This window comes from Hyaena hyaena, unplaced genomic scaffold (genome assembly GCF_003009895.1).
Source record: "Hyaena hyaena isolate Hyena2069 unplaced genomic scaffold, ASM300989v1 scaffold_1052, whole genome shotgun sequence".
Classification (NCBI taxonomy): Eukaryota; Metazoa; Chordata; class Mammalia; order Carnivora; family Hyaenidae; genus Hyaena; species Hyaena hyaena.
Genome location: NW_024081678.1, coordinates 552,333 through 580,114, shown reverse-complemented (window position 1 = coordinate 580,114; position 27,782 = coordinate 552,333). Strand labels below are relative to the sequence as shown.

The 27,782-nt window shown below is 37.0% G+C and overlaps 1 protein-coding gene across 4 annotated transcripts in view; it reads left to right on the top strand.

The window, feature by feature from the left end:
* Positions 1–185: 185 nt before the first annotated feature.
* CENPC (centromere protein C) overlaps positions 186–27,782 on the top strand; it is a 96,414-nt gene continuing 68,817 nt past the window's right edge. For 3 of the 4 annotated variants that reach the window (XM_039222044.1, XM_039222043.1, XM_039222046.1), the window contains exons 1-6: positions 186–408; positions 4,581–4,627; positions 12,113–12,183; positions 13,117–13,211; positions 22,024–22,123; positions 26,833–27,118. In XM_039222044.1, coding sequence (XP_039077975.1) covers positions 391–408; positions 4,581–4,627; positions 12,113–12,183; positions 13,117–13,211; positions 22,024–22,123; positions 26,833–27,118 — 617 coding nt within the window. In that variant the 5' untranslated portion in view covers positions 186–390. The remainder of the gene's footprint in view (positions 409–4,580; positions 4,628–12,112; positions 12,184–13,116; positions 13,212–22,023; positions 22,124–26,832; positions 27,119–27,782) is intronic. The other variant, XM_039222045.1, reaches the window with a different exon arrangement.

Genomic DNA, 27,782 nt, shown 5'->3' with positions numbered 1-27,782 from the left:
GGGAGGGCGGGGCTACGGGAAAGACGGGGCGGGGCTGCGTAGGGCGGTGCGAGGGGCGGGACTGTTGGAGTGTCCAATATGAGGGCGGGCCCTTAACGGCTTTCTATCGCGTTGAGCCTTTCGTTTTGCGCATGTGCAGACCGTTTCAAATCGCGGAGAGCGCTGGGAGCTGGTGCTCGGGAAGGGCCGAGCCAATGGGTGAAGAGCGTCGGTAGCGCGCTTACTGGCTCGCAGTTCCTTCAATTTTGCCACCTCCCACCTCAGGGGCGCACCTGGGGTACCGCCTAACTGCTCCTCGGGAGACTGTCGGTGCCGGGCTTCTTCGAGTCACTCACTGCCCGCGAGGGCTTGCGTGCCAGACCCCCGGCGCGGGTGGGGCTGGTTCGGAAAATGGCCGCGACGGGTCTGGTAAGTGCCGGCTCCGGCCGCTGCTGCGTACCTGCACTCGGGGCCGGGGAGAATGAAATGTTAAACTGTGGCTTCTTGAGGATTTCAGTGGGAAAGCCCGCCAAGTTTTTGAGATCAGGGCTGATCGTGTGCTGATAGCCAAGAGTTAACTTCTTCGTATAGTTTCCCCAAAGGTTTCTTTTCGTTCTGGTTGTGATGGCATCTTTCTCTTCAGAGAATCTTGTGATTTCTACTGTTTTGGTCTAACGGTAGTTCCGAGTCCTCCAAATAATTTTCTGTCTCTGGAAGAATTGAAACGCCTTAACAGTGTGGATTTCCCGGTTTGCAGAAGCATATTATTTGTGGAGTGTCAGTTACGGATAAAGTTTTCTGAAAGGCAGTTAGTAGTTAAAAAGTGATTAAGATATGAATGCCTAAGGGGAGGCGGGAACCCATTTTTTGTTTACGTGTTACTGAACCCCCGTGGTATTCAGTATTCTGTATTTCACACTTTGCTTATGGTTACTTTGTATTATACAGCCCACATCAGCCCCTGCCCTAAACTTGATTTTTCTAATTTATCTCCCTTTTTAAGAAACTTTTCACCAGTGACCTCCCATTTATAAAAAGTTACAAAGTAATGCTTGTTTGCATAAAGTTGTGTAAAAGAATGCTGTAGAGCGTCCTTTTAATGTGAGCACCTACATTGTTTACATTATATAGAATTAAAAAGGAATAAACGCATTCCAATTGTAGAAAGAAGAGGGGAATAAAATTCACCAAATGCCCACGGCTCCTTTTTTAAAGAGTTTATTTTTTTAGCAGTCTTAGGTTCTTAACAAAACCAAGAGGAAAGTACAGAGACTTTCCATATACTCCCTTGCTCCCACACCTGCATAGCTACCCCTGTTGTTAGTATCCCCCACCAGAATACTATATTTATTACAATTGATGAACCTGCATTGACACATCATTATTACCCAGAGTCCATAGTTTACAGTAAGGTTCCCTCTTGGCGTTGTACATTCTGTGGTTTTGGACAAAAGTCTAATGACATGTATCCATCATTATGGTATATAGAGTATTTTTACTCCCCTACATATCCTCTGTGTTTTGCCTCTTTATCCCTCCCTCCCCACTCAGCTCTGGTAACCACTGATCTTTTTACCATCTCCATAGTTTTGCTTTTTCCAGAATGTGATATAGTTGGAATCATACATACATAGCCTTTTCAGATTGAGTTCTTTCATTTAGTACTACCCATTTAAGATTTCTTCATGTTTTTTCATGGTTTGGTAGTTCATTTCTTTTTGTTGCTCAATAATATGATATTGTCTGGATGTACCACAGTTTATCCATTTACCTAGTAAGGGACATCTTGTTGCTTTCAAGTTTTAGCAATTACAAGTAAAGTTGCTATAAACATCTGTGTGCAAATTGTTGTGTGGACATAAGTTTTCAACTCCTTTGGTAAATAACAAGGAGTACGATTGCTATGTCATGGTAAGAGTCTGTTTATTTTTGTAAAAACCCCCAAATATGTCTTCCAAAGTGACTATACCATTTTGCATTAAAAAGTAAATGAGAGTTTCTATTGTGTCATATCCTTACCAGCATTTGGAGTTGCCAGTGTTCCAGATTTTGGTCATTCTTAGAGGTATAGTGATATCTCATTGTGGCTTTTAATTTGCTTTTTCCTGATGACACATGCTGTGGAGCATCCTTTCATATGCTTATTTTGCCATTTGTACATCTTACCTGATGTATAAGGTCTCTGGCCCATTTAGTTTTTAATTAGGTTGTTTTCTTATTGTTGAGTTTTAAACATTCTTTGCATATTCTGGATAATAGTCTCCTTATCAGATGTATCTTTTGCAAATATTTTCTTCTAGCCTGTAGCTTGTCTGCTCATTCTCATTCATCAGTTTTCTTTAAACCGTGTATTTTATTTGGGTCAAATGGCAAGAATTCATTCTTTTTCACTGCCAAGTAGTATCCCATTGTGTATATATACCACATCTTCTTTATCCATTTATCAGTCAATGGACATTTGGGTTCTTTCCATTATTTGGCTATTGTCGAAAGCACTGCTGTGAACATTGGAGTGCAGGTGCCCTTTCGAATCCGTGCTCCTGCATCCTTTGGATACATTTTTAGCAGTGCAATTTCTCGGTTGTAGGGTAGTTCTGTTTTTAATTTTTTGAGAAATCTCCATACTGTTTTCCAGAGTGGCTGCACCAGTTTACATTCCCACCAACAATGCAGAAGGGTTCCCCTTTCTCTACATCCTCGCCAACATCTGTTGTTTGCTGAGTTGTTAATTTTAGCCACTCTGACCAGTATAAGGTAATATCTCAGTGTAGTTTTGATTTGTATTTCCCTGATGATGAGTGATGTTGAGCATCTTTTCATGTGTCTGTTAGCCATCTGGATGTCTTTGGGAAAGTATCTATTCGTGTCTTCTGCCCATTTCTTCACTGGATTATTTGTTGTTTGGGTGTTGAATTTGATGAGTTCTTCATACATTTTGGATACTAATCCTTTATCCGATACACCACTTGCAAATATCTTTTCCCATTCCATTCTTTTAGTTTTGTTGTATGTTTCCTTTGCTGTGCAGAAGCTTTTTATCTTGATGAGGTCCCAATAGTTCATTTTTGTTTTTATTTCCCTTGCCTTTAGAGACCTGTCAAGTAAGAAGTTGCTGCAGCTGAGGTCAAAGAGGTTGCTGCCTGTTTTCTCCTGTAGGACTTAGATGGTTTCCTTTTTCATTAGGGCTTTCATCCATTTTTAATTATTTAAAAAAATTTTTTTTAGTGTTTTATTTATTTCTGAGAGAGAGAGAGAGAGAGACAGCGTGAGCAAGGGAGGGTCAGAGAGAGAGGGAGACATAGAATCTGAAACAGGCTCCAGGCTCTGAGCTGGCAGCACAGAGCCCGACGTGGTGCTCGAACCCACGAACCATGAGATCAGGACCTGAGCTGAAGTTGGACGCTTAACCAACTTAGCCACCCATGCACCCCTGTTTTGAATTATTTTTGTGTATGGTATAAAGAAAGTGGTCTAGTTTCATTGATCTGCATATCGCTGTCCAGTTCTCCCAGCACCATTTGCTAATGAGAGTTTTTCTCCATTAGGCCATCATGTTTTTAATAAGAATTTTTCTTGGTCATTATTTAGTTATGTAGCATTTATAGTATATCACTTTTGTTTTCTAAGTCCAGTATTTCTGATGTCTCTTGAAGGTACTAGAGTTTTGTTTTTGTTTGAAGTTTTTTCTTTCTCTTTCTCTTTTTAAAATAGAAGCCTAGTTGACACTCAGTGTTACATTAGTTTTAGGTGTACAACATAATAATTCAACAAGTTTATATATTGGGTTTTGCTCTTCTTTCTCATTCTTGGTATCAGTTTTCTCATGGTCCTTCTCCATTTTTAAAATTTTTATCTTGATATTCCTGTTTTGTTTTAGAGACCCCTAAGTATCTGGTGATCCATAGATGCTGGTGATAGTTAAGACAGACAGTAGAATACTGTGTTTATAGTGAAAGGGGATGTGGGGGTCTGTTATTCTGTTTATTCCCTTTCTTACTCTTACTCTTCATATTTTGAATTTCGTAGTTCTGTATTGTTATGGCTTTTTCCTGGGTAGATCAGCTTTACTCCTCATCAAAGACTGGACCCTCTGAGCTAACTTTTGGTTGCTACTGCTTTTATTCTATTTTATTTATTTTGTTTTATACTATTCAATAAACATACTTCATTTATTTTTCATCTCTACAAATTTGTTAAATTTGTTTGTTAACAGATGGTCCTCTCTTCCACTGTCTTTTTCATTGTTCTTTGCCATTTTAGCCCTTAACTATTATCTTAGAGGGATCTTCTGCAAGGAAAGGAGATTAGTAGATACTGCTTGCCAACCAGCTTGAATTATTGGAAGCTGAGATAGTTGGGATTTTGATGTTGGGAAAGGTGTGGGGGTAGATGGAGGAAAGGGAGGAAGATGGAATGAATACCAGGGTGAACAAAGTAGTTTAAGCAAAGAATTTGAAACAACAGATTTGAGGCAAGTTTTCCTTCACTTGATCCAGAAGAATTCCTCTTTATGGTACTATATAGGCACTTAGCAAAACTTGCTGAATGAACAAATGAAGAACCTAACTTTTCATCAGTTTGATGATTTACTTTTCTTTCAGGATCATCTCAAAAATGACTACAGAAGAAGATTTTGCCGACCTTCCAGGTGAGTTACGTATTTAGCTTTTAAGGTGATTTTTATTTCCATCTTTAGGAAATGATTTTTAAATGAAGAAGGGAAAAATTACTTCTGTCTAACATAATGATTTCTGTGCCTACTGATTAAGTATAATCATCTTAGTGATTTTATATTAACAGAGAAATATTAATACAAGCAGTGTGATGACTACTTAGTTGCAATGAGAAAAGAAATTCCCCTGATAAATTATGGATCGAGAAGAGGCAGGCTCAGTTCTAAGTGACAGCCAAGGGAAAGCAGTCTATAGAATGGACCGAATGGTAATATTACAAAAATAGAGCTTATTTGGTAGGGCTAAAAGAAAATGTGGGTATAGATTATAAAAGGACAATAGAAGGATCTTTGTGGTGTAGAACTGTACAGTATCTAAACTGTGGTGGTGATACCTGAACCTATAGATGTGATAAATGGCACAAAACTAAATAGTAACATAAACACACAAATGAGTACAGTTGACCCTTAAACAACTTGGGGGTGAGAGTTGCTGACCCCTGCACAGTTGAAAATCCTCATACAACTTTTGACTCCAAAAACTTCCTACAGAAAGCCTACTGTTGCCTAGAAGCCTTACCAATAACATGAATAATACAATAATATAATACAGTAAAGTAATCGAGAGCATAGAAAATGTTATTTATTAAGAAAATCATAAGAGAAAATACATTTAGAGTACTATATTTATTGATACAGTAAGTTTTTTTTTTTCTTTTTTAAGTTTTTAAAGTTTTATTTCCAGTATAGTTAACACACAACATTGTATTAGTTTCAGGTGTACAATATCATTCAGTGATTCAGCAATATCATTACTCAGGGCTCATCATGATAAGTGTACTTTTTTTTTTGAGGCAAATACTTTCTATAGCTTATTTATTTTTTATAATTTATATCCAAGTTAGTTAGCACATGGTGCAACAGTGATTTCAGAAGTAAATTTCTTAAGCCCTTTACCCATTTAGCCCATCCCCCCTCCCACAACCTCTTCAGCAACCCTTAAGAGTCTCTCATGTTTTGTCCCTCTTCCTGTTTTTGTATTATTTTTCCTTCCCTTCCTTTATGTTCTTCCTTTATGTTCATCTGTTTTGTATCTTAAAGTCCTCATATGAGTAAGGTCGTATGATATTTGTCTTTCTCTGACTAATTTCACTTAGCATAATACCCTCTAGTTCCATCCATGTAGTTGCAAATGACAAGATTTCATTCTTTTTGATTGCCAAGTAATACTCGGAAGTATATTTATACCACATCTTCTTTATCCATTCATCCATTGATGGCCATTTGGGCTCTTTCCATACTTTGCCTATTATTGATAGTGCTGTTATAAACATTGGGGTGCATGTGTCCGTACGAAATAGCATACCTGTATTCCTTGGATAAATACCTAGTAGTGCAATTGCTGGGTTATAGGATAGTTCTATTTTTAAATTTTTTGAGTAGCCTCTATACTGTTTTTCAGAGTGGCTGCACCAGTTTGCGTGTCCAGCAGCAACGCAAAAGAAATCCTCTTTCTCTACCTCCTCACCAACATCTGTTGTTGCCTGAGTTGTTAATGTTAGCCATTCTTTTTTTTTTTTTAATTTTTAATGTTTATTTTTGAGAGAGAGAGAGAGACAGAGCATGGATGGGGGAGGGTCAGAGAGAGAGAGGGAGGCAAGAATCCGAAGCAGGCTCCAGCCTCTGAGCTGTCAGCACAGAGCCCAATGAGGGGCTTGGACCTGCAACCCGTGAGATCATGACCTGAGCCAAAGTTGGTTGCCTAACTGACTGAGCCACCCAGGCGCCCCTAATGTTAGCCATTCTGACTGGTGTGAGGTGGTATCTCATTGTGGTTTTGATTTGTATTTCCATGATGATGAGTTATGTTGAGCATTTTTTCATATGTTGGTTGGCCATCTGGATGTCTTCTTTGGAAAAGTGTCTATTCATATCTTCTGCCCATTTCTTCACTGGATTATTTGTTGTTTTGGGTGTTGAGTTTGATAAGTTCTCTATAGGTTTTGGATACTAATCCTTTATCTGATATGTTGTTTGCAAATATCTTCTCCTATTACATAGGTTGCCTTTTAGTTTTGCTGATTGTTTCCTTTGCTGTGAAGAAGCTTTTTATTTTGATGAGGTACCAATAGTTTATTTTTGTTTTGGTTTCCCTTGCCTCTGGAGACGTGTTGAGTAAGAAGTTGGTGTGGCCAAGGTCAAAGAGGTTGTTGCCTGCTTCCCTTCGAAGATTTTGATCGCCTCCTGTCTTACATTTTCGCATCTTTCATCCATTTTGAGTTTATTTTTGTGTATGGTGTAAGAAAGTGGTCCAGGTTCATTTTTCTGCATGTCACTGTCCAGTTTTCCCAGCACTATTTGCTGAAGCGACTGTCTTTATTCCACTGGGTATTCTTTCCTGCTTTGTCAAAGATTAGTTGGCTGTACGTTTGTGGGTCCGTTTCTGGGTTCTCTGTTCTGTTCCATTGATCTGAGTGTCTCTTTTTGTGCCAGTACCATATTATCTTGATGATTACAGCTTTGTAATACGTCTTGAAGTCTGGGATCGTGATGCCTCCAGCTTTGGTTTTCTTTTTGAAGATTGCTTTGGCTCTTTGGGGTCTTTTGTGGTTCCATACAAATTTTAGGATTGTTTGTTCTAGCTCTGTGAAGAATTCTGGAGTTATTTTGATAGGTATTGCATTGAATATATAGAGTGCTTTGGGTAGTATTGCCATTTTAACAATATTTGTTCTTCCTATCCAGGAGCATGGAATATTTTTCCATTTTTTTGTGTCTTCTTCAATTTCCTTTATTAACTTTCTATAGTTTTCAGTATATAGATTTTTCACCTCTTTGGCTAGTTTTATTCCTAGGTATTTTATGGTTTTGGGTGCAATTATAAATGGGATCAATTCCTTGATTTCTCTTTCTGTTGCTTCATTGTTGGTGTATAAGAATGCAACCAATTTTTGTGCATTGATTTTCTATCCTGCCACTTTGCTGAATTCCTGGATCCGTTCTGGAAGTTTTTTGGTGGAATCTTTTGGGTTTTCCATGGAGAGTATCATGTCATTGGCAAAGAGTGAAAGTTTGACCTCCTCCTGGCCAATTTGGATGCCTTTTATTTTTTTGTGTTTTCTGATTGCTGAGGCTAAGACTTCCAATAAATACTTTGTTGAATAACATTGGGCAGAGTAGACATCCCTGTCTTATTCCTGACCTTAGCGGGAAAGCTTTCAGTCTTTCCTCATTGAGGATGATATTAGCGTTGGGTCTTTCATATATAGCTTTTATGATCTTGAGGTATAATCCTTCTATCCCTACTTTCTTAAGGGTTTTTATCAAGAAAGGATGCTGTATTTTGTCAAATCTCTTCATCTAATGAAAGGATCATGTGGTTCTTGTTCTTTCTTTTATTGATGTGATGATACAATAAGTTTATTAATGTATCATCTCTGTCATTACCTATATCATCTGTCATTACCTACATCAGTATAGTCTTAAATGACACAAAACACTGTAGGTGTTATACATATTACTAAGACTAGACATCAGATATGAAAAAATTAAGTGAAAAAAATTCATGTTTATTTATAGGTATAACAGTTACTGATAATGAAAGCAATATGATTGTTTTACGGTAGCCTAGTATAATCAATACGAATTGTTTAATGGTAGCTTAGTCTATACACTAATGAATGAATCATTATAAAACTTTTATGACATATGGTATTATAGCTATATTCATAATACAGTATTAGAAACATTGTTATATATTTTTTTAAAAAATACCTGTGATGAGAGGCATGCTGTGTGGTAATATACTTCTTTGAAAGGAAAATTACAAGACAGTAAGAAAACTAACAGATTTTTAGTTTTATGTTAAATATCACTTACGTTACCCACTTCCATTCAAGTTTTGCACGTGATGTTCTACACATTGAATACTTAGACAATGATGATGTAAAAATGTCTCCTATCTTTCTTGTTGTATAGTTACTAGATTTTCACATGAAGATATACACAGTTTATTAATGGTACGGCATGCTGATTATTTACTATTCATTAAGTGGAAGTAGACTATCATAAAGATCTTCATCCTCATTGTCTTCACATTGAGTAGGCTGCGAAGGAGGAGAAAGAGATGAGGTGGTCTTGCTCTTTCAGGTGTGGCAGAGGTGGCAGAGGTGGAGGAGGTAAAAGGGGAGGCAGGAGAGGCAGGCACATTCAGTGTAACTTGATGCAAATACATCATAATTTCTGTCTGACTTTGCTTTTTCATTTCTCTAAAAATGATTTTATATGGTACCAATCCTTCGACTGTTAATTTTAGTACCTGTATGCCTGTAACTAAGGTCCGTGTTATAAAAGAAGTAAAAAGCAGTCTTGAATAATGGGAACCCTCTGCCAGATTGTCTAATGTCAGTTTGTTTTCTGGCAGTGCTTCTCCTTCATCTTCCCCATCATCTGGTACTATTGTGGAAGTGCTCACCTCCATAAAGTCATCTTCTGTTAATTCCTCTGGTGTGATGTCTGCTAGCTCTTGAATTTCGCCTAAACCAGAATCTTGAAACCCACCACCTTTTTTTGCCATATCCATAATCTCATTTATGATTTTCTTTTATTAATTTTAATCTTTATTTATTTACTATAAAGTGCTTGGGTGGGGGTAGGAATGGAGAGCGAGAAAAAGAATCTTAAGCAGGCTTCACAAGCAGGCTTCACGCTGAAGATGGGGCTCCATCTCGACTGTGGGATCATGACCTGAGCCGAAGTCAAGAGTTGGATGCTTAACTGAGCCATCTAGGTGCCCCATGTTCATTTTTTTCTTGATTGGCTCTATCATAAATTCTGTGAAGTCCTGTACAACATCTGCACGCAGTTGATTCCAGCAGGAATTTATTTTTTCAGTCTTAATGGTGTTCACAGCTTTTTCTCTAACAGTGATGGTATCTTCAGTGCTGTAATCCTTCCAGACTTTCATGATGTTGTCTCTGTTGGGTTTCTATTTCATAGTGTTGAAGTCTTTTCCCTAGAGTACCATGTGTAGTGGGTCTTAAAGGTCCTTTTGACCCCCAGATCTAGAGGTGTTGTGTTGGGAGCAGGTAGACCATGTTGATTTCCGTGTTGAACTCCTGTGGTTCTGGGTGGCCAGTGGCATTGTCTGTATGAAAAGAACTTTAAAAGACATTCTCTTACTGTCAGGGTACTCCCTGATTTCAGGGACAAAGCGTTGATAGAACCATTGCAGAAGAACCAAAAATCTGACAGCTGGTGTTTATCTTTCCCTTCAAAGCTGGGGGTTAGCAGCCTTATAGATAAGGTCAGTCCTGATTATAAACCTGACTGGGTTTGCATAAAACAGTAGAGTTTAGCCTATCCTTTCCTGTCTTAAATCCTGGTGCTTGCTTTTCTTCCTTACTAATAAATGTTCTTTGTGGTGCTTTTTCCAGAATAGGATACTTTTGTCTGCATTAAAATCTGTTTAGGTAGAGGATCCTCAGTGATTTTCTTAATGGCATCTAGGAACTCGGCTGCTGCCTCTTGTTCAGCAAAAGTTGATATCCCGTTATCCTGTTATCAGCAAAAAGTTGACATTTTTTAAGCCAGATCGCTTTCTAAATTATCAAACCATCCTTTCCTAGCATTAAGTTCTCCGGCTTTAGATCTTTCACCTTCATTTTGCTTTAAATTGTCTTATAGTAACTTTGTTTTTTCCCAAACCATATTAGAGTCATAATTATGCCTTTCTTAGAGCAACTCCTGCATCCACATAAAAGCTGCATGTTCAGTACAAGATAAAAAGGTACTATGCAGAAAGTGCAAGGTTTTGTACCTGCTGGAGACTGAAAAGACAGCTTTGTGAATTTCCTTTTCTTTTTTTTGTAATGGTCCTTATGCTGCCTTTATTTACCTTGAAGTATCAGGCAACCACAGCTGCAGACCTCAATCTATGTTATATATCACGTAATTCAACTTTTTCTTACAGTGTCATGACATTTCTTTGTTTCTTGGGAGCATCTCCAGCATTACTGGTGGTACCTTGTTGAATCCCTGGTGTTATTCAAGGTGTATGGTTTTGCACTGAACATGATGAAAAATGGGAGAAATGTGAGAGATCACTTTTTACTGCAATATGCAGTTTACAGGAGAGATGAACTGTTCACTCAGAGATGATTAGTGTTTTTATGGGCATTTTAAGGGGATACTTGCCAACACTCGAGCTCACCACAATAGCAACAGGACAGTGCCGTCTGGATGGCTCAGTTGGGTAAGCGTCTGACTCTTGATTTCAGCTTGGGTCATGATCTTGGGGTTCGTAGGGTTTAGCCACATGTTGGGCTCTGCGCACACAACGTGGAGCCTGCTTGGGATTCTCTGACTCCGTCTCTCTCTGCACCTTTCCCAGTGACATTAATTTCCCCCTTCCTTCAAAGTTGTAAATTAATAAACTTAAAAAATAGCAATAGGAGGTGGCTACGAAATTATTATAATAGTGTAGCATGAACTATAATTTTATGCAATTATGATATAATAATGCGTCTTTATATCTCTTGACTATAAATAGCACTGTGTCTGTTCTGTGTATCTAAGGTTTGATAAGTTAACTTTTAAGAATAGATTTGTGTGTATTTTATGGTAGTAAATGATAAAATAGACTAGTATCTACATATATTTTATGCATTGATGATGTAAATAACTTCTTGTTAAATTTTTAAAATATTTCTAGGCTACGTGGTTCATCTTCAAACTTTTTCAAATTATTGCAGATCTCCAAAAATTTTTTAATATGTTTATTGAAAACAATATGTTTATGAGTGGACCCACGCAGTTCATAACCATTTTGTTCAAGGGTCAGCTGTATATGTAGAACTGGAGAAACCTGAATAAGATTAGTGGATTGTGTTGATGTCAGCATCCTGGTTGTGCTAGTATAGTATAATTTTACAAAATGTTACCATTGGGGGAAACCAGATGAAGTGAACAAGGGATTTCCTCTATAATATTTCTTACAACGGCATGTGAAACTACAATTAAAATTTTATACTGATTCATCAGCTGCTAAGGTTTATGGTACTGAATCAAAAGTGCATTTGAGAACTTGTAGGGAAGACTGTTACTTAGAGCTCATGACTGTAGAGTTTTTATTAAAGATGTTTCTTAGTACTGATTAGATTTGTTAAAAAATGTCTGTGTTCTTGTTTAGATATAGAAATAGTTTAAGATGGCTTTAGATGTTGCTGTTCAATCAAGGAATATAATTGTTATAGATAATGACATACTGCTTCATGTAATCTTCTGGGAACTCTTGGACTCAAGTACTTGTTTGGTCCTCACATAGTAAAGGTGCTATTTTTCCGATTAAGTGAAATAACATTTTATAATGAGATATGAACTTTTCAAAGTAGATCGTAACATAAATAGCAAATATCTTCTGGAAATGATATGTGACATTTTCCCTTCATTCCTTCTTATTAGAGCACCTGACATTAATACGAAACAAGGCCAGAACATACTGGAAATATTACAAGATTGTTTTGAAGAAAAAAGTAAGGCTTCATTTCAAGATGGACTTGAGTGTTGGGTTGGATGAAAATATAAATGTGTGATATTCATTAATATTAAATTCAGCAAATGTATTCTAATAAATATATGTAAAATACTTTTCCAGGAATTTTGAGTACATGTGCAATCCTTTACCTTTGTTACACTGAGGATGATACTGGCAAAAAAGAGAATAATTTAGTATTTCCTTTAGGTCATACTAGATTCCTGTAGTTTGGAAGTCCATAAATAATTATCGTATGAAAGAGAAGGTATTTCATGTAATGGGAATAAATGTGCAGAATTCTTAGGATCCTTAAGAGAGAATGTTTGGTGATTTGCAGTTCATTCTAAAGAAATGATGAATTATGGCAAAAACTTTCATAAGTGTTCATCACAATTAGAAGGTATTGAAATAAGAGAATAGGCCAACCAAAGAACAAACACAGAGTGTGGAAAAATATTTTTTTTATATAAGCTCTGAAGATCTGATTCATTATTTCTTCGGAAATCTTGTTTGTCTTTCAGTTCCAGTTGCCTTCTAGGCACATTTGAACATTGAAGTGATGTTTGTATGTAATTCAAACTAATTGTGTTTGTTTATTTTTTTTAAATGTTTTATTTATTTCTAGGAGAGAGAGAGAGACAGTGTGAGCAGGGGAGGGTCAGAGAGAGAGGAAGTCACAGACTGAAACAAGCTCCAGGCTCTGAGCTGGCAGTCAGCACAGAGCCCGACGCGGGGCTCGAACCCACGAACCGCGAGATCATGACCTAAGCGAAAGTCGGATGCTTAACTGACTAAGCCACCCAGGCACCCCGTCAAACTAATTGTGTTTAAAGAGTCAGCAAGCTTCTTCACATTTCTTGTAGGGCTTCTTTTAATTGTAACTCAGAGATTTTATACCATATGTCATTTAAACTGGGTTTTTTTTTTTAAGGTCTTACCAATGATTTTAGCACAAATTCTACAAAATCAGTGCTTTATTCAACACCTAAAATGGAAAACATTTGTATTCAGTCACCAAGCAAAGAGGTAAGTGAAAAGGGAGATTTGGTAACAGCTTTAATATTTTAATAAATGAAGCTTTACACAATATAGTTACATCTATTTTATTATTTGTAAGTCTTATTCTTAAAAGGGATCCTATATTCCCATTGACTTTCTATATAATTTGGAAGTAGTTTGTGAAAATTCTGATTTGACGTTTCTTAGATTTGAAATTAGAGGTCTGGGTTTAGAATTACCAAATACTGGGGCGCCTGGATGGCTTAGTTGGTTGAGTGTCTGACTCTTGATTTTGACTCAGGTCATGATTTCATGGTTTGTGGGTTTGACACCTGCGTTGGGCTCTGTGCTGATGGTGTGGAGCCTGTTTGGGATTCTCTCTCCCCCTCTCTCTCTGTCCTCACTCTCTCAGAATTAAAACAAACAAAAAACTTGGGGGAAAAAAGGACTTAGCAAATTTTAACACAATTTTTCACCTTTCCTAAAATAACAAGTTAGGTTTTTAGGAAAGTGGGCAGTGGCTGTAGTTTGTAATCCAGGTTTGAAAATTTGGTTGTTTTCTGAATATTGAAGTTAATCTATTGCTATATTAGAGAATCAGTCTTTTATTTTTTTTAATGTATGTTTATTTTTGAGAGTGCAAGCTGGGAAGGGGCAAAGAGAGAAGGGTAGAGGATCCAAAGAGGGCTCTGTGCTGACAGCAGTGAGCCTGATATGAGGCTCAAACTCATGAACCACAAGACCATGACCTGAGCTGAAGTCAGATGCTCAGTGGACTGAGCCATACCAGGTTCCCTGGAAATTAGTCTTTTATAGACTACATCTTAAGATGGGTTGACTTAACTCTACCGAATAGCCAACTTCCAAATAGAGTTTGTGAAACTAATGAATAAAGACAAGTTATTCAAAAGCAATACTAATTGGGGAGAAAAATTATGTAGTGTTAGAAATAGTGTTTACTAGAAATTTGTATAAACACCTAATTATGTAGTTGATCCTTGAACAATGCAGACATTAGGGTTGCTGACCCACTTGTGCGGTTGAAAATCCACTTAAAACTTGTGACTCCCCAAACACTTAATTCCTAAGAGCGTACTGTTGACCAGAAGCCTTATTGATAATGTAAACAGTTGATTAACACCTATTTTGTATGTTATATATATTATATCCTGTATTCTTATAATAAAGTAAGCTATAGAAAAGAAAGTGTTAAGAAAGTTATTAAGGAAGAGAAAATAACATTTATAGTACTATGCTATATTTATTGCAAAAAAATGTGAATAAGTGGACCTGCACAGTTCAAACCCTTGTTTAGGGGTGAACTATATATAGCCTTTTGGTTCCAAGGGATATAGAACGATCCATTTCTTTCAGAATTAAGAGACCTTCTTTAATGTGGTAAATTATATTGATTTTTGAAAGTTAAATCAACTTTAAGTTTTCTGGGATAAATTTGACTTGGTCATAAATTATTAACCTCTTTTGATTTGGTTTGCTAGTATTTGAGGCATTTGCATCTATATTCATGAACAGTATTGTCTTTTACTTTTCTCAAAATGTTCCTGTAGGACTTTGGTATCAAGGTTATGCTAGAGGTTTCACTTGTAGGTAGGATGTGACAAATTGCAGTAGGCCACACACCTGCTGCAACAACTAGTTAAAAAGAAAAATGAAATGCAAACATCATATTTTTAGAGACTTGGGGAGCTGTGGAAAGAACAAAGTCTAGATAGATTAAAATTCCAAAGAGAGAAGAATCTTGAGAAGATGAGTTGATGATTATTAGTCATTTTTTTCCCTGAGAGTATTAGCTAATTTGGGGCAAAAGCTGAGGGTTTTAAGCTGGTCCACACAGAGAAGGTCTACCATGGGAAAGCACAGCTTTTGCCAGCTGTGTTCTAGCATGACCGACTAGAATCCAGGGACATCCCAGATGGATAGCCACTTTTCCTTAATGAACATTTTTAAGTTTTGGGGGAGGTACAGAATCCTAAGCTAGAAAAGTAGAGTAGTCTTGCTGTGCTAAGATGTCAGAGTCCTGTTGCAGGAAAGTGGCCTATTACAAATAGACATTTGCCAGATTTTGAAGTTATCTGAGGCAAGAAGCTAAACAAAATTGAACAAAAACCTTCAAGGGATGGAACTGAATGTCTTCCAATATTTAAGGGTTAAGGTGGTTCACCAGGCTCTGTTCCCCAGGAGACCTCATTCTAAAGAATAGGGCATACTACAAATGGAATGAGTCTTACTAAAATGTCATCTCAGACTGAACTGGCTCAATCCTTGAGTAAGGAACTGATCACTTCAATCTAATCTGCTTAAAAGGAGAAAAGGAGAAAGTATTCTGTAGAAAGATTTTGAGAACTCTGTTTTTTTTTTTAATTAAGCTTTTTGTTTTGAGAGAATTACAGATTTACAAGCCACACTGTAAGAAATAAGGAAATGCAAGCCCAAGTACCCTTCACCTAGTTACTTCTAAAGGTAACATCTTGCAAAACTAATTAGAGTGCACAACCAGGATACTGACATTGATAGAGACAAGGAACAGAACAGTTTCATCACCGCAGGATCCCTCTTGTCGTTTTATAGCAAACTCACTTTTCTCTTGCCCTCACTCCCTCCTTAATGCCTGAAACCTCTAATCTTTTCTCTATTTCTACAGTTTTGTTATTTTAAGAATGTTGGTTAAATGGAGTCACATAATATATAACTTTCTGGAATTGACTTTTCCTCTCAGGATCATTCTTTGGAGATTCGTCCAGGTTTTTGTATGTATCAGTCATTCATTTCTTTTTATTGTTCAGTGATATCTCATGGAATGGATTTTCCATAATGTGTTTGACCACTTGCTTGTCTCTTAGTTTTCTTTTCATTGTCTTGGTTTTTTCCATTTACTGATTTTCTGTGCACCTGTAACTAATTTATCACCAGTTTCTGTGATAAAATTATAAATATATTCTTCATGTATGTAGACACATCAGGTAATCTATCATTTTCTTCTGAAATCTGTCTACTTTTTGTTTTTTGCTCTTGTCTTCCCTTAGGCCTGTCACGTAGGTGTTGTCATGTGATTTCCTCTATTATCCAGTGAAGTCCCTTCTCTTTTCTCCAGTAATGCAGTTCATAGTTTTGGGATCTCAAATAATCCTTTCTCTTGCCCTCTCCTTTTTTAGTGGGGCTCATCTTTTAGTAGCTTCCTGAGAATTTAAGACTTTAAATATTTGAAAATACCATGATTTTGCCCGCATGATGGGTAATTTGGTAGGTACAGAATTCTAGATTGGAAATTATTTTCCTTCAGATTTTTAAACACATACTCTATTTTCTTTTAGCTTATCTTCCTGTCAAAAATACCATTCTGATTCCTTGATCCTTTGTGAGTCACTATATTTTAATCTTTGAAAACTTTGGGGATCTTGACATCCTGTTTTAGTGATTTGAAATTTCACGTTATTCCTTGATGTTAGGTTCCTCTACCCCTTCCTATTAAGATTTCTTTTTTTTTAATAAAAAAAAGATTTCTTTCTATAGTTTCTGTTTCCTACAAATACCTTTTTGGTTACCTTGGTTGTTTCCTTTTATTCTAGAGCCTTCTGTCAGATGTCCAGTGAATCTTAGTGATTCCTCATATTTAAGAGTGAAACTAAAATGATGATTGCAAATTCCAGTTGTACAATAAAATTTTTATCTTGGTAGATTTTACTGTGGTATGATCTGTCCGAGCCATGTCATTGTGGATGTCTAGGTGGTAATATCTATAGTTTGTTTTTTTTTTTTTAAAACTAGGGTTGGTAGGTTTTTCTAACAGATCTCTTCTACTTGGGAGACTGATTCCAGTGACAAATGTTCTCAACCAGTTGTGGCAGAGAGAAGGTACAATTTGAATGCTTCTGCATAAAATTTCTGTTTTTACTGTATTACTCTTATCTTCAGCAGTGTCTGAGTCTATAGTATCTCTGATTCTGAAACTCAAGAGTAAAAATTACTATGCCAGAGTTGGGAGAGGAGAGGCTCTGGGACTCTTGACTACTTCCTATACGTACCTTTTTTAATTTTTTTTTTTTAATAGTTTATTGTCAAGTTGGTTTCCATATAACACCCAGTGCTCATCAACCCCCTTCCCCTCCCCCTCACCCCCATCAGTTCTCAGTTTGTTCTCAGCATTCAAGAGGCTCTCAGGGTTTGCCTCTCTCCCTCTCCCCCACTATTTTTCCCCTCTTCTTCTTCCCCACAGTCCTCTGTTAAGTTCCTCCTAATCCTCCTATACGTGCAAACATATGGTATCTGTCTTCTGCCTGACTTATTTCACTCAGCATAACACCCTCAAGGTCCATCCATGTTGCTACACATGGCCAGATTTCATTCTTTCTCACTACCATGTAGTATTCCATTCTATAGATAAACCACATCTTCTTGATCCCTTCGTCCGTTAATGGACACTTAGGCTCTTTCCACATTTTGGCTATTGTTGAGAGTGCTGAAATGAACATTGGGGTACATGTGTCCCTATGCATCAGCACTCCTATGTCCCTTAGGTAATCCCTAGGAGTGCTATTGCTGGGTCATAGGGGAGTTCTAGTGTTAATTTTTTGAGGAACCTCCACACTGTTTTCCAGAGGAGCTGCACCAGTTTACATGCCCACTAACAGTGTAGGAGGGTGCCCGTTTCTCCACATCCTCTCCAGCATCTAGAGTTCTCTGATTTGCTCATTTTAGCCACTCTGACTGGCGTGAGGTGGTATCTCAGTGTGGTTTTGATTTGTATTTCCCTGATGCTGAGGGACGCTGAGCATCGTTTCATGTGTCTGTTGGCCATCTGGATGTCCTCTTTGGAGAAGTGTTGGTTCATGTCTTCTGCCCATTTCTTCACTGGATTGTTTGTTTTTTGGGTGTGGAGTTTTGTGAGTTCCTTATAGATTTTGGATACTAGCGCTCTACCTGATACGTCATTTGCAACTATCTTCCCATTCTGTCGGTTGCCTATTAGTTTTATGGATTGTTTCCTTTGCCATGCAGAAGCTTTTAATCTTGATTAAGTCCCAATAGTTCATTTTTGCTCTTGATTCCCTTGCTTTTTGGGGATGTGTCAAGTAAGAAATTGCTGTGGTTCAAGTCAAGGAGGTTATTTCCTGCTTTCTCCTCTAGGGTTTTGATGGTTTCCTGTCTCACATTCAGGTCCATTATCCATTTTGAGTTTATTTTTGTGTATGGTTGAGAAAATGATCTAGTTTCATTCTTCTGCATGGTGCTGTCCAGTTCTCCCAGCACCATTTGTTAAAGAGGCTGTCTTTTTTCCATGGGATACTCTTTCCTGCTTTGTCAAAGATTAGTTGGCCATTGGCCATACATTTGTAGGTCCAATTCTGAGTTCTCTCTTCTATTCCATTGGTCTGTGTGTCTGTTTTTGTGCCAATACCATACTGTTTTGATGATGACAGCTTTGTAGTAGAGGCTAAAGTCTGGGGTGGTGATGCCTCCCTTTTTGGTTTTTCTTCTTCAATATTACTTTGGTTATATGGGGTCTTTTGTGGTTCCATACAAATTTGAGGATTGTTTGTTCTAGCTTTGAGAAGAATGCTGGTGCAATTTTGATTGGGATTGCATCGAATGTGTAGATTGCTTTGGGTAGTCATGACATTTTAACGATATTTATTTTTCTGACCCATGAGCATGGAATGTTTTTCCATTTCTTTGTGTCTTCTTCAATTTCCTTAATAAGTTTTCCATAGTTTTCATCATACAGATCTCTTATATCTTTGGTTAGGTTTATTTCTAGGTATTTTATGTTTTTTTGTGCTATTGTGAATGGTATCAGTTTCTTGATTTCTCTTTCTGTTGCTTCATTATTGGTGTATAAAAATGCAACCGATTTCTGTACATTGATTTTGTACCCTGCAACTTGGCTGAATTCTTGGATCAGTTCTTGTAGGCTTCTGGTGGAGTCTGTCAGGTTTTCTATGTAGAGTATCATGTCATCTGTGAAAAGTGAGAATATGACTTCTTCTTTACCAATTCTGTTGCCTTTTATTTCCTTTTATTGTCTGATTGATGATGCTAGGACCTCCAGCACTATGTTAAACAACAGTGGTGAGAGTGGACATCCCTGTCGTGTTCCTGATCTCAGGGGGAAAGGTCTCAGTTTTTCTCCATTGAGGAGGATGTTAGCTGAGGGCTTCTCATAGATGGCTTCTATGATGTTTAAGTAAGTTCCTTCGATCCTGACTTTGTCTAGGGTCTTTATTAAGAAGGGATGCTGTATTTTGTCAAATGCTTTTTCTGCATCTATCGACAGGATCATATGGTTTTTGTCTTTTCTTTTGTTGATGTGATGTATCACATTGATTGATTTGCAAATATTGAATCAGTCCTGTAACCCAGGAATGAATCCCACTTGATCTTGTTGGATAATTCTTGTTATGTGCTGTTGAATTCGATTTGCAAGTATCTTTCTGAGGATTTTTGCATCTGTATTCATCAAGGATATTGGCCTGTAATTCTCTTTTTTTGCTAGTTCTCTGTCTGGCTTGGGAATCAGAGTGATGTTGGATTCATAAAATGAGTCCGGAAGTTTTCTTTTGATTTCTATTTTTCAGAATAGTTTGAGAAGAATGGGTATTAATTCTGTTTTAAATGTCTGGTAGAATTTCCCAGGGAAGCCATCTGGCCCAGGGCTCTTATTTGTTGAGAGATTTTTGATCACTGATTCGATTTCCTCACTAGTTATGGGTCTGTTCAGGTTTTCTATCTCTTCCCGTTCCTATACATACTTATAACAACTCTTCTGTTTGTAGGCCCCACTTGGAGCCTCTCTTAGAGTGGCCTCTCTAATAAATGATCTTATGGGTTAAACATAAATGTGTTTCCTTCTGCACTTTCTCCACTACTCTTTCTTGACTGATTAGTTGCTGCTGATTTGCTCTCCAACTTAAAGTTTGTGGACATCTCCCCATCTACTCCCTTTTCTTTCTCTTCATACTTCTGGATTTATTTATTTATTATTTATTTATTTAAAGAAATATAGTTGTTTTAAATGTTAGAGAGAGAGACAGAGAGTGAGCAAGTAGGGGAGGGGCAGAGAGAGGGTGACAGAATCCCTTGTAGGCTCCACGCTGTTAGTGCAAAGCCCGTGGCTCAATCTCATGAGTCATGTGTGAGATCATGACCCGAGCTGAAGCCAAGAGTTAGACCCGTAACCGACTGAGCCACCCAGGTGCCCTGGGTTTATGCATTTTAGAAACTCCTAATGAAGTTTCAAGAGGAACAGAGAATAGTGAGAACTTACTTTCCTTTATGTAATTGAGGTCCATAATGTATTCACTGAACAGCAGTGCAGTAGCTTCATTTTTTATATATTCCTCTATTGGTAGAGTTTTATTAGGTTGTTTCCATCTGTTCATTATTACAGTGATGTACATCTTTGTTCATGTCTCCTTGTATACATTATAAATTGAATTTCTCTAGAATATGCAATGAAGCTGTTAAATATTGTCAATTTCTACAAAATGTTTACTAATTTTCTTTCCTACATGCAATGTATGAATAAGATTTTTCTTTTCTAGATTTTTAAAATTCATGTCTTGATATATTTCAAGCTTTCAAAAGAATATATTTATGTATGTTAGGTGTTAAAAATAATGTAAATGAACACTTAGGTACTTATTCTCAGTGTAAGACAGATCAGTCAATACCTTTGCAACATCAGTGTTTCCATTTCTGATCCTGTTCTTTTCCTGCTCTTCCCTGAACAGAGGTAACCACTGTCTTGAATTTTATGTTCATCATTCCCATCCTTTATTTTACAGTTTTCCCACAGAATGGGCGTGTTGACACAAATGTCAGCATTTCTTCCACTGCCTCTGACAGAAGTGCCACTGTCATCCACATGTTGAGTGTTTCACTAGGGGGACTCATGAGATTTATCATATAATTGTACTTGTGACTAAGATTTATTAGAGCCATATAGTCAGGATACATAGGCAGAATGGTAAGAGAAGAAGACCTATCATATGGAGGATTCCATGTCAGACTTTCTATGCTTTCCACATGGTCTGCAGAGAGTGCACTTGTTTCTAGCAGTGAAGTGTATACAGTCTTTCTGCCGAGAGAAGCCTTCTGAGTCTTAACCCATTTTTATTGGGAGCTATTATATTAGGTTCCCTCTGCCAACCAACATCCTATACTTCCTGAATGAAAAAAAAGCAGATGTTCACTATAAATCACATTTTTATACAGGCTGGCATGGTAGGTACAACCTAATCAGCTGGCATGGTAGGTACAACCTAATCAGCTGGTAATAGAGGAAATATTCTGAAAGCCAAATTCCCAGATGCCAGTCAAGAGCCAGCCCTATAAGCAAGTTATTTAAATGATCAGGTGTGCTGTGTTAACTCCTCCAGGGAGTGAATCTCTAAAATATAATATATATATGCGTGTGTGTGTACATATATACATATAGTTTAATATGCATCTACTTTGAAGTTTGTGTAAATCGGATTATGACATACTTCTGTAACTTGTTTTTTTTTGGTTAACAGTTACTTATTCCTTTTGCTTCATTGTTGAATGTATGATATCATGTTATAGGACTGCATCATAATTTATCCAGTTTACTGTCAGGATAGGTCTTTGCTGTCCAGAGCAGCATTGTTTCAGTGTTAGGATTCATGAAATTTCAACTTTATTAGATAATGTCAAATTGTTTTTAAAGTAGTTATTCAAGTATACAACTCTACCAGCTGGCTTATTATTTTCCAGTACTTTTTTTTCCAATTTAAAAACAAATGTATTTAATCAGAATTGCTAGTTTAATATAGTAGATCTGAAGTTGTGTATCTTTTAGGCTCAGAAATCACATCCAAAGTCAGTTCCAGTTTCTTCAAGGAAGAAAGAAGCCTCTCTGCAATTCACTGTAGAACCAAGGGAGGTTGTCAAAAGATCAGGTTGGTGGCATCTCCATAAGTGTTGTTTGCCTAGACATGTTTAAAAGGAAATGTTGAAGGTGTTGCCTGTGTTGGTTGAGTGACAAGGTCATTGATTAGCCCAGGCAGAATGGTCAGTGTTTTTTGTTGTCTTTTAAAACATGAATGATAAGCTTTATTTGATTATTTATTTATGGTAGTGGTAGGAACATTGATTACTATGACTTGGTAAGAGACATTAACTAAGTAAGAATTATTATAGGGACTTTAGCTTTAATAATTTTCAAATAGATTTGTCTTTTTTTTTTTCTGAACAATTAATATCATCTCACACAGTTTCTAAGGGTCAAGATTTGAGAAGCACCTTAGTTAATGGTTTTGGGCTGAAATCTCTCATGAGGCCCCAGTCAAGATGTTGGCCAGGGTTGCAGTCATTGGAAGGCTTGACAGGGGCTATGGATATATTTCTAAGATGATCACTCGTGGGTAGGAAGCCTTAATTCCTTCTCACATTGCCCTTTCCATGGGCTGTTGAACATCCTTTTTTTTTAAAACGGAGGTATAATTGCCATGTAATATATTGGCTTCATGTACCCAACATGATTCAGTATTTGTGCATACATGGTCAGTGTTCTTTTTCTCTCTTTTCCTTTTATTCATTTCCCTTAATTATTTATATGTGCTGCAACTTTTTTAAAAGTTTACTTTATTAATACTTTTCAAATTAGAAAAGTCCTTCATTTGAGGTACGCCTCAAAGATTAAAAAAAGCTCTACTGATTGTTACTGCCATCATCCTGCTGAGGTAACCTTGGAATGAAAACCTACGTAAAATGTGTGTGCGCTTGCATGCGTGAGTGCATGTGCATGAATGCTTTCAGAAGAGGCTTTACAACTTTCTTTTACACCAGTTTTCTTTTATAGTGTGGGCAGGTACCTTTTACCTGAATGGTCATTTACTGTTTTGTTCTTTTTGCCATTTCAATCAGTATTACATGTTCTCATTGTCACTTTAGTGTCTATGTCTGTCATTACCACTGTTTGAGCACTTTTTTATGTATTTACTAGCTATTTGAATTTCCTTTCATCTGAGTTGTCTATTCATATCCTTCGCGCATTAGTTTTTTCTTGTTTATGAGAGGTCTTTGAATTGAGTGTCTCTGTTTATCGGTAATTTGTTTGAAAGATTTTTCCAAAGGGTTCCTCGACAGATTTATAAACAGATTTTGTTTATAGTATCTTTAACCATATGATGAGTACGATTTTTTAAAAATGTTTAATTTTTGAAAGAGAAAACACATGAGCAGAGGAAGGGGCAGAGAGAGAGGGAGACAGAGGATTCAAGGCAGACCTTGCACTGTCAGCTCAGAGCCTGATTCAGGGCTTGAACTCATGAACTCTGAGATTATGACCTGAGCTGAAGTCCGACACTTAACTGACTGAACCACCCAGTTGCCCTGATGAGTACTATTTTTATTTTAATTGTCAAATGTGTGACTTTTATAGCTTTTGACCTTCCTGTTTTGGTTAAAAAGTCTGTCTTGTTGTGGTATATGTAGTATCTTAGCTTTCATCATAAGTTTTTGTTTAAATTCCAGTTAGCATACAGTATAATAGTAGTTTCAGCTGTACAATATAGTGATTCAGCACTTCTGTACAACACCCAGTGCTCCTCACAAGTGCACTCCTTAATCCCCATCACCTTTTTCACCCATTCCCCCACCCACCTTCCCTCTGGCAACTATCACTTTGTTTTCTATAGTTAAGAGTCCACTGGGTCCAACTTTGGCTCAGGTCATGATCTCATGGTTCTTGAGGTTAGGCCTTGTGTAGGGTCTGTGCTGACAGTCTGGAGCTTGCTTGGATTCTCTCTTTCCCTCCCTTCCTTTCTCTCTCTCTCTCTCTCTCCCTCCCTCCCTCCCTCTGCACCTCCTTCGCTCACACTCTCACTCTCTAAAATAAATAAATGTTTAAAAAAAAAAAAGAGTGTTTCTTGGTTTTCCTCTCCCCACCCTGCTCATGTTCATTTGTTTCTTAAACTTCACATATAAGTGAAATCATATGGTATTTGTCTTTCTCTGACTGATTTGTTTCACTTAACATTATGCCTTTTAGAACTATACATTGTCACATTTTGTTTTATTCATTTATCCATTGATGGACATTTGGGTGGTTTCTACCTTTTGTCTGTTTTGAATAATGCTGCTGTGAATGTGAGTATACAAATATCTCTTGTAGTCTCTGCTTTCAGTTCTTTTGGATACATACCCAAAAAAGGAATTATTGGGTCATATGGCAGTGATACTTTTAATTTTTTGAGGAACCACCAAACTTTTTTATAGTGGCTACATCATTTTACATTCCCACCAGCAGTGCATAAGGGTTCTGAATTTTCTACATCTTCGCCAACACTTGTTTTTCTCTGTGCGTGTGTGTATTTTATGGTAATAGCCATCCTAATGGTGTGAAATAGTATCTCATTGTGGTTTTGATTTATCATTGTCACTAGGGAATTTTGAATTAAAATAATAATTAGATCCCTCTACATACCTATAAGAATGGCTAAAATCCAAAAAAACTGGTTCTCTTTTGTTACTTATTTCTTTGAGAGTTTCTGTCTTTTTGTTCAGGAGAATTTATGATTAATTGTTAAGATATTTTTATGATGGATGCTTTAAAATTCTTATTAAATAATTTCAACATTTGATTCATCTTGTCCATTTGTGTCCACTGATACTTTTCTCATTCAGGTTAATGTTTTTCTGGTGTTTGTACAATGAGTCATTTTGATTCTATTCTTGACATTTTGGTTATTATTTTAATAGACTCTTGATTGTATTTAAATCATTTCTTATAGCACATAGTTGCCTTGTTTTGGTTTACTGTGTAGGTTCTTGCCTACTTTGGGGGGTTTTATTTCCATTGATAGTTTAGTGTTTAGAGTCCTAGCAGAGATATTTTGGGCTGCTTGATTTTCTGATGCTGGTGAGATTCCTGGTCAGTTCTTGCTGTTGCTGTGTCAAGTGAATGGAAGGTGCTTTCCTGAGTACCCCATGTCCTCATTCACTCAGGTAGGGGCTAGGGTCAGAAGCTGTTGGAATTGGATCTCCTTAATTTTGGGACAGGTGGAGGACAGGATGGGCAGTGTAGGATTCTTTTATAAGTTTTTCCTGCCTTAGATTAGACTGTCCCTTGGTGCCCTTGTTGTGAAGCAAGGCCTGAGGTGTACTAACAGTGGTTCAGAATGTCACCTGGTCTGGGAAGCAGTGGCTGGGAAGGTCAAAGGCTTTACTATTCTGCAGCTGTTTGTGCCTCATATGGCCTGCTATTCTTGATTGTGAAGTGGAGACTGGGTTGGTCCAGGCACAGGGTTAGTCCAGTACCTTGCTCCTCTGCTACTGCTGTCCTGTTGAGCTTAAGGAGTGGGCCTGAGTCTTTGCTGCTCTGCCACTGCCACTGCAGAATGGAGTTGTTAGCGGCCAAATTGTGGAATGAGAGTTGGGGTTCCCCGTTCGGTCCTTGTTGGGCTTCCTTTCTCCAAGTCTCTTGGCCAGAGAATGCAGGCTATTTTTTCCCCTATGCCTCTTGGTGGTTCTGGATTGCAAGAATCTCTAGAACCCAGTCTGAGAGTACACAGGAGATTAAAAGAAAACCCAAGGGATTCACCATATTGTCTTTTGTGGCTTAAGGCTTGAGGTTTTTAGCAAATAATCCTTTTTCCTTCCAGCTTTCAGAGTTCTGTTATTGTTTCATGGATAATGACCAGGGAATTTAGAGGGAAAAGCAGGGAGAGCTAAGTATGCTGTCTTGTTCCATAACCTTCTAAAAGCCTTTTTTGATTGTATTTAAAATTTTTAATATTTACTTTTTAAGGTTATGAATCAGTATGAATACTCCCCAGTAATTCTACTTTTTTTAATATTTGAAGGCATATGGCTAAGAGAATTGTGTGTGTGTGTGTATAAATATATAAAAATATGTATATATGTATACAAATATTTATGTATAACGAATATAACGAATGTATTTATATGTATACTTTTACACACCCACATATATATACACACATATGCATTTTTTAATATATCTCTATATGTATCTGTTATGTCTCTATATATGTATGAATGTGGTCATTTAGCTGCCCTAGTTTTTTTTTTTTAAGTTTATTTATTTTGAGAGAGAGAGAGAGAGAGAGAGCATGAGCAAGTAGCGGAGGGGCAGAGAGAGAGAGAGAATCCCAAGCAGCCTCCACGATGTCTGTGCAGAGCCCGATGCAGGGCTGTATCCCATGAACCATGAGATCATGACCTGAACCAAAATCAAGAGTCAGAAGTTTAACTGAGTCACCCAGACATCCCCACTAAGTATACTATTAACCTAAAGATCAAATGTCATAATTCTCTAAGATTACTTTATTTATTTTAGCTGTGTATAGATTTATTCAAATCTTGAGAAAATTGACCATCCTTAGAATTGTGAATTTCTGTTGAGAATTTTTGTCATTTCGAACCTTCAGAGCATGGATTAAATATATCTTTACATTCATTAATTTCATAAATTAGGACTTTTAAAGCACTTATGTACTTTAATCATAGATCCTTGATTATAAACTTAAAGAACTGTTAATGTCTGAAAACCCATTTCTTAACTGTTGCTGAATTTTAAAAGAACATTTGATTCTAATATTATTATTTAAAATATTTTTGATATCTTTATATAATTTTCTTCTAGTTCAGGACCATGAAGATCATCAGCAAATTTTGGCAACTGCTATTGGTTCTAAAAATACACCTGACTCGAGAAAAATGTCAATTGAAAAACTAAAAGATCGTCACACTGAAGTCGATAAGGAATTTTACTTATCCGTTGGCTCCCCTTTTGTTCTTTTGGGTGCAAAAATATGTGTATCTCCAAATGCTATTTCACCTATTGCCCAAAACAGAAAGATGTACACTTCTGAAAATTCAGTAAATACATTGTCTTCAAGTACAGAGATTTCTCTTAAAACCAGAAAAAGGTGAACTTTTATTTATTTACGTAATATCCTATATAAAAATTTTTGCCTTTTATATTAAAGAATAAGTAATTTGGTCTTTTATGTATTTTATAGTAGGTATTGAGAGGAATATTAACATGTGAGGAGAAGAGCATAACATAAGTCAGTTTATATTCAGTTTATATTTGATAATAGGAAGGCTTACCGTATACTTCAGAGAAGTTTGTGGGTAAACTTTTCTGTGGAAAAAAGTATTTTCTTCTAATAATAAATTTTCTGTGACTTCCTAAGAGTATTTTCTTTATGTTATTTATAATTGCAAGGGTAGGTATGTCTCAGGTCATTCCTAGGGTAGCAAAGGATAAGTATTTTGAGGATAAATTTTGGTAAACCCATGTCTGTGTCTTGGGGTTTTCATTTTGGCCTTTAAGAAGCAAAGTAGATCATTCAGAGTCCTTTCATGTTGGGACCTTTGCAGTGAGTATAATTAATATCTGTCTAGTGTCTTGTGTAATTCTTGGAGCCAAGGAGTTAAGTACATTCTAAGATTTTGCTGTTCAAAATGTGGTCTGTGGCTTAGTATCAAGAGCAGTGCATTATCCGGAAACTTATTACAAATGCAGAATTTCAAACTCTCTCTAGACCTGTTGAATCAGAATCTACATTTTAATATAACTCCTCAGAT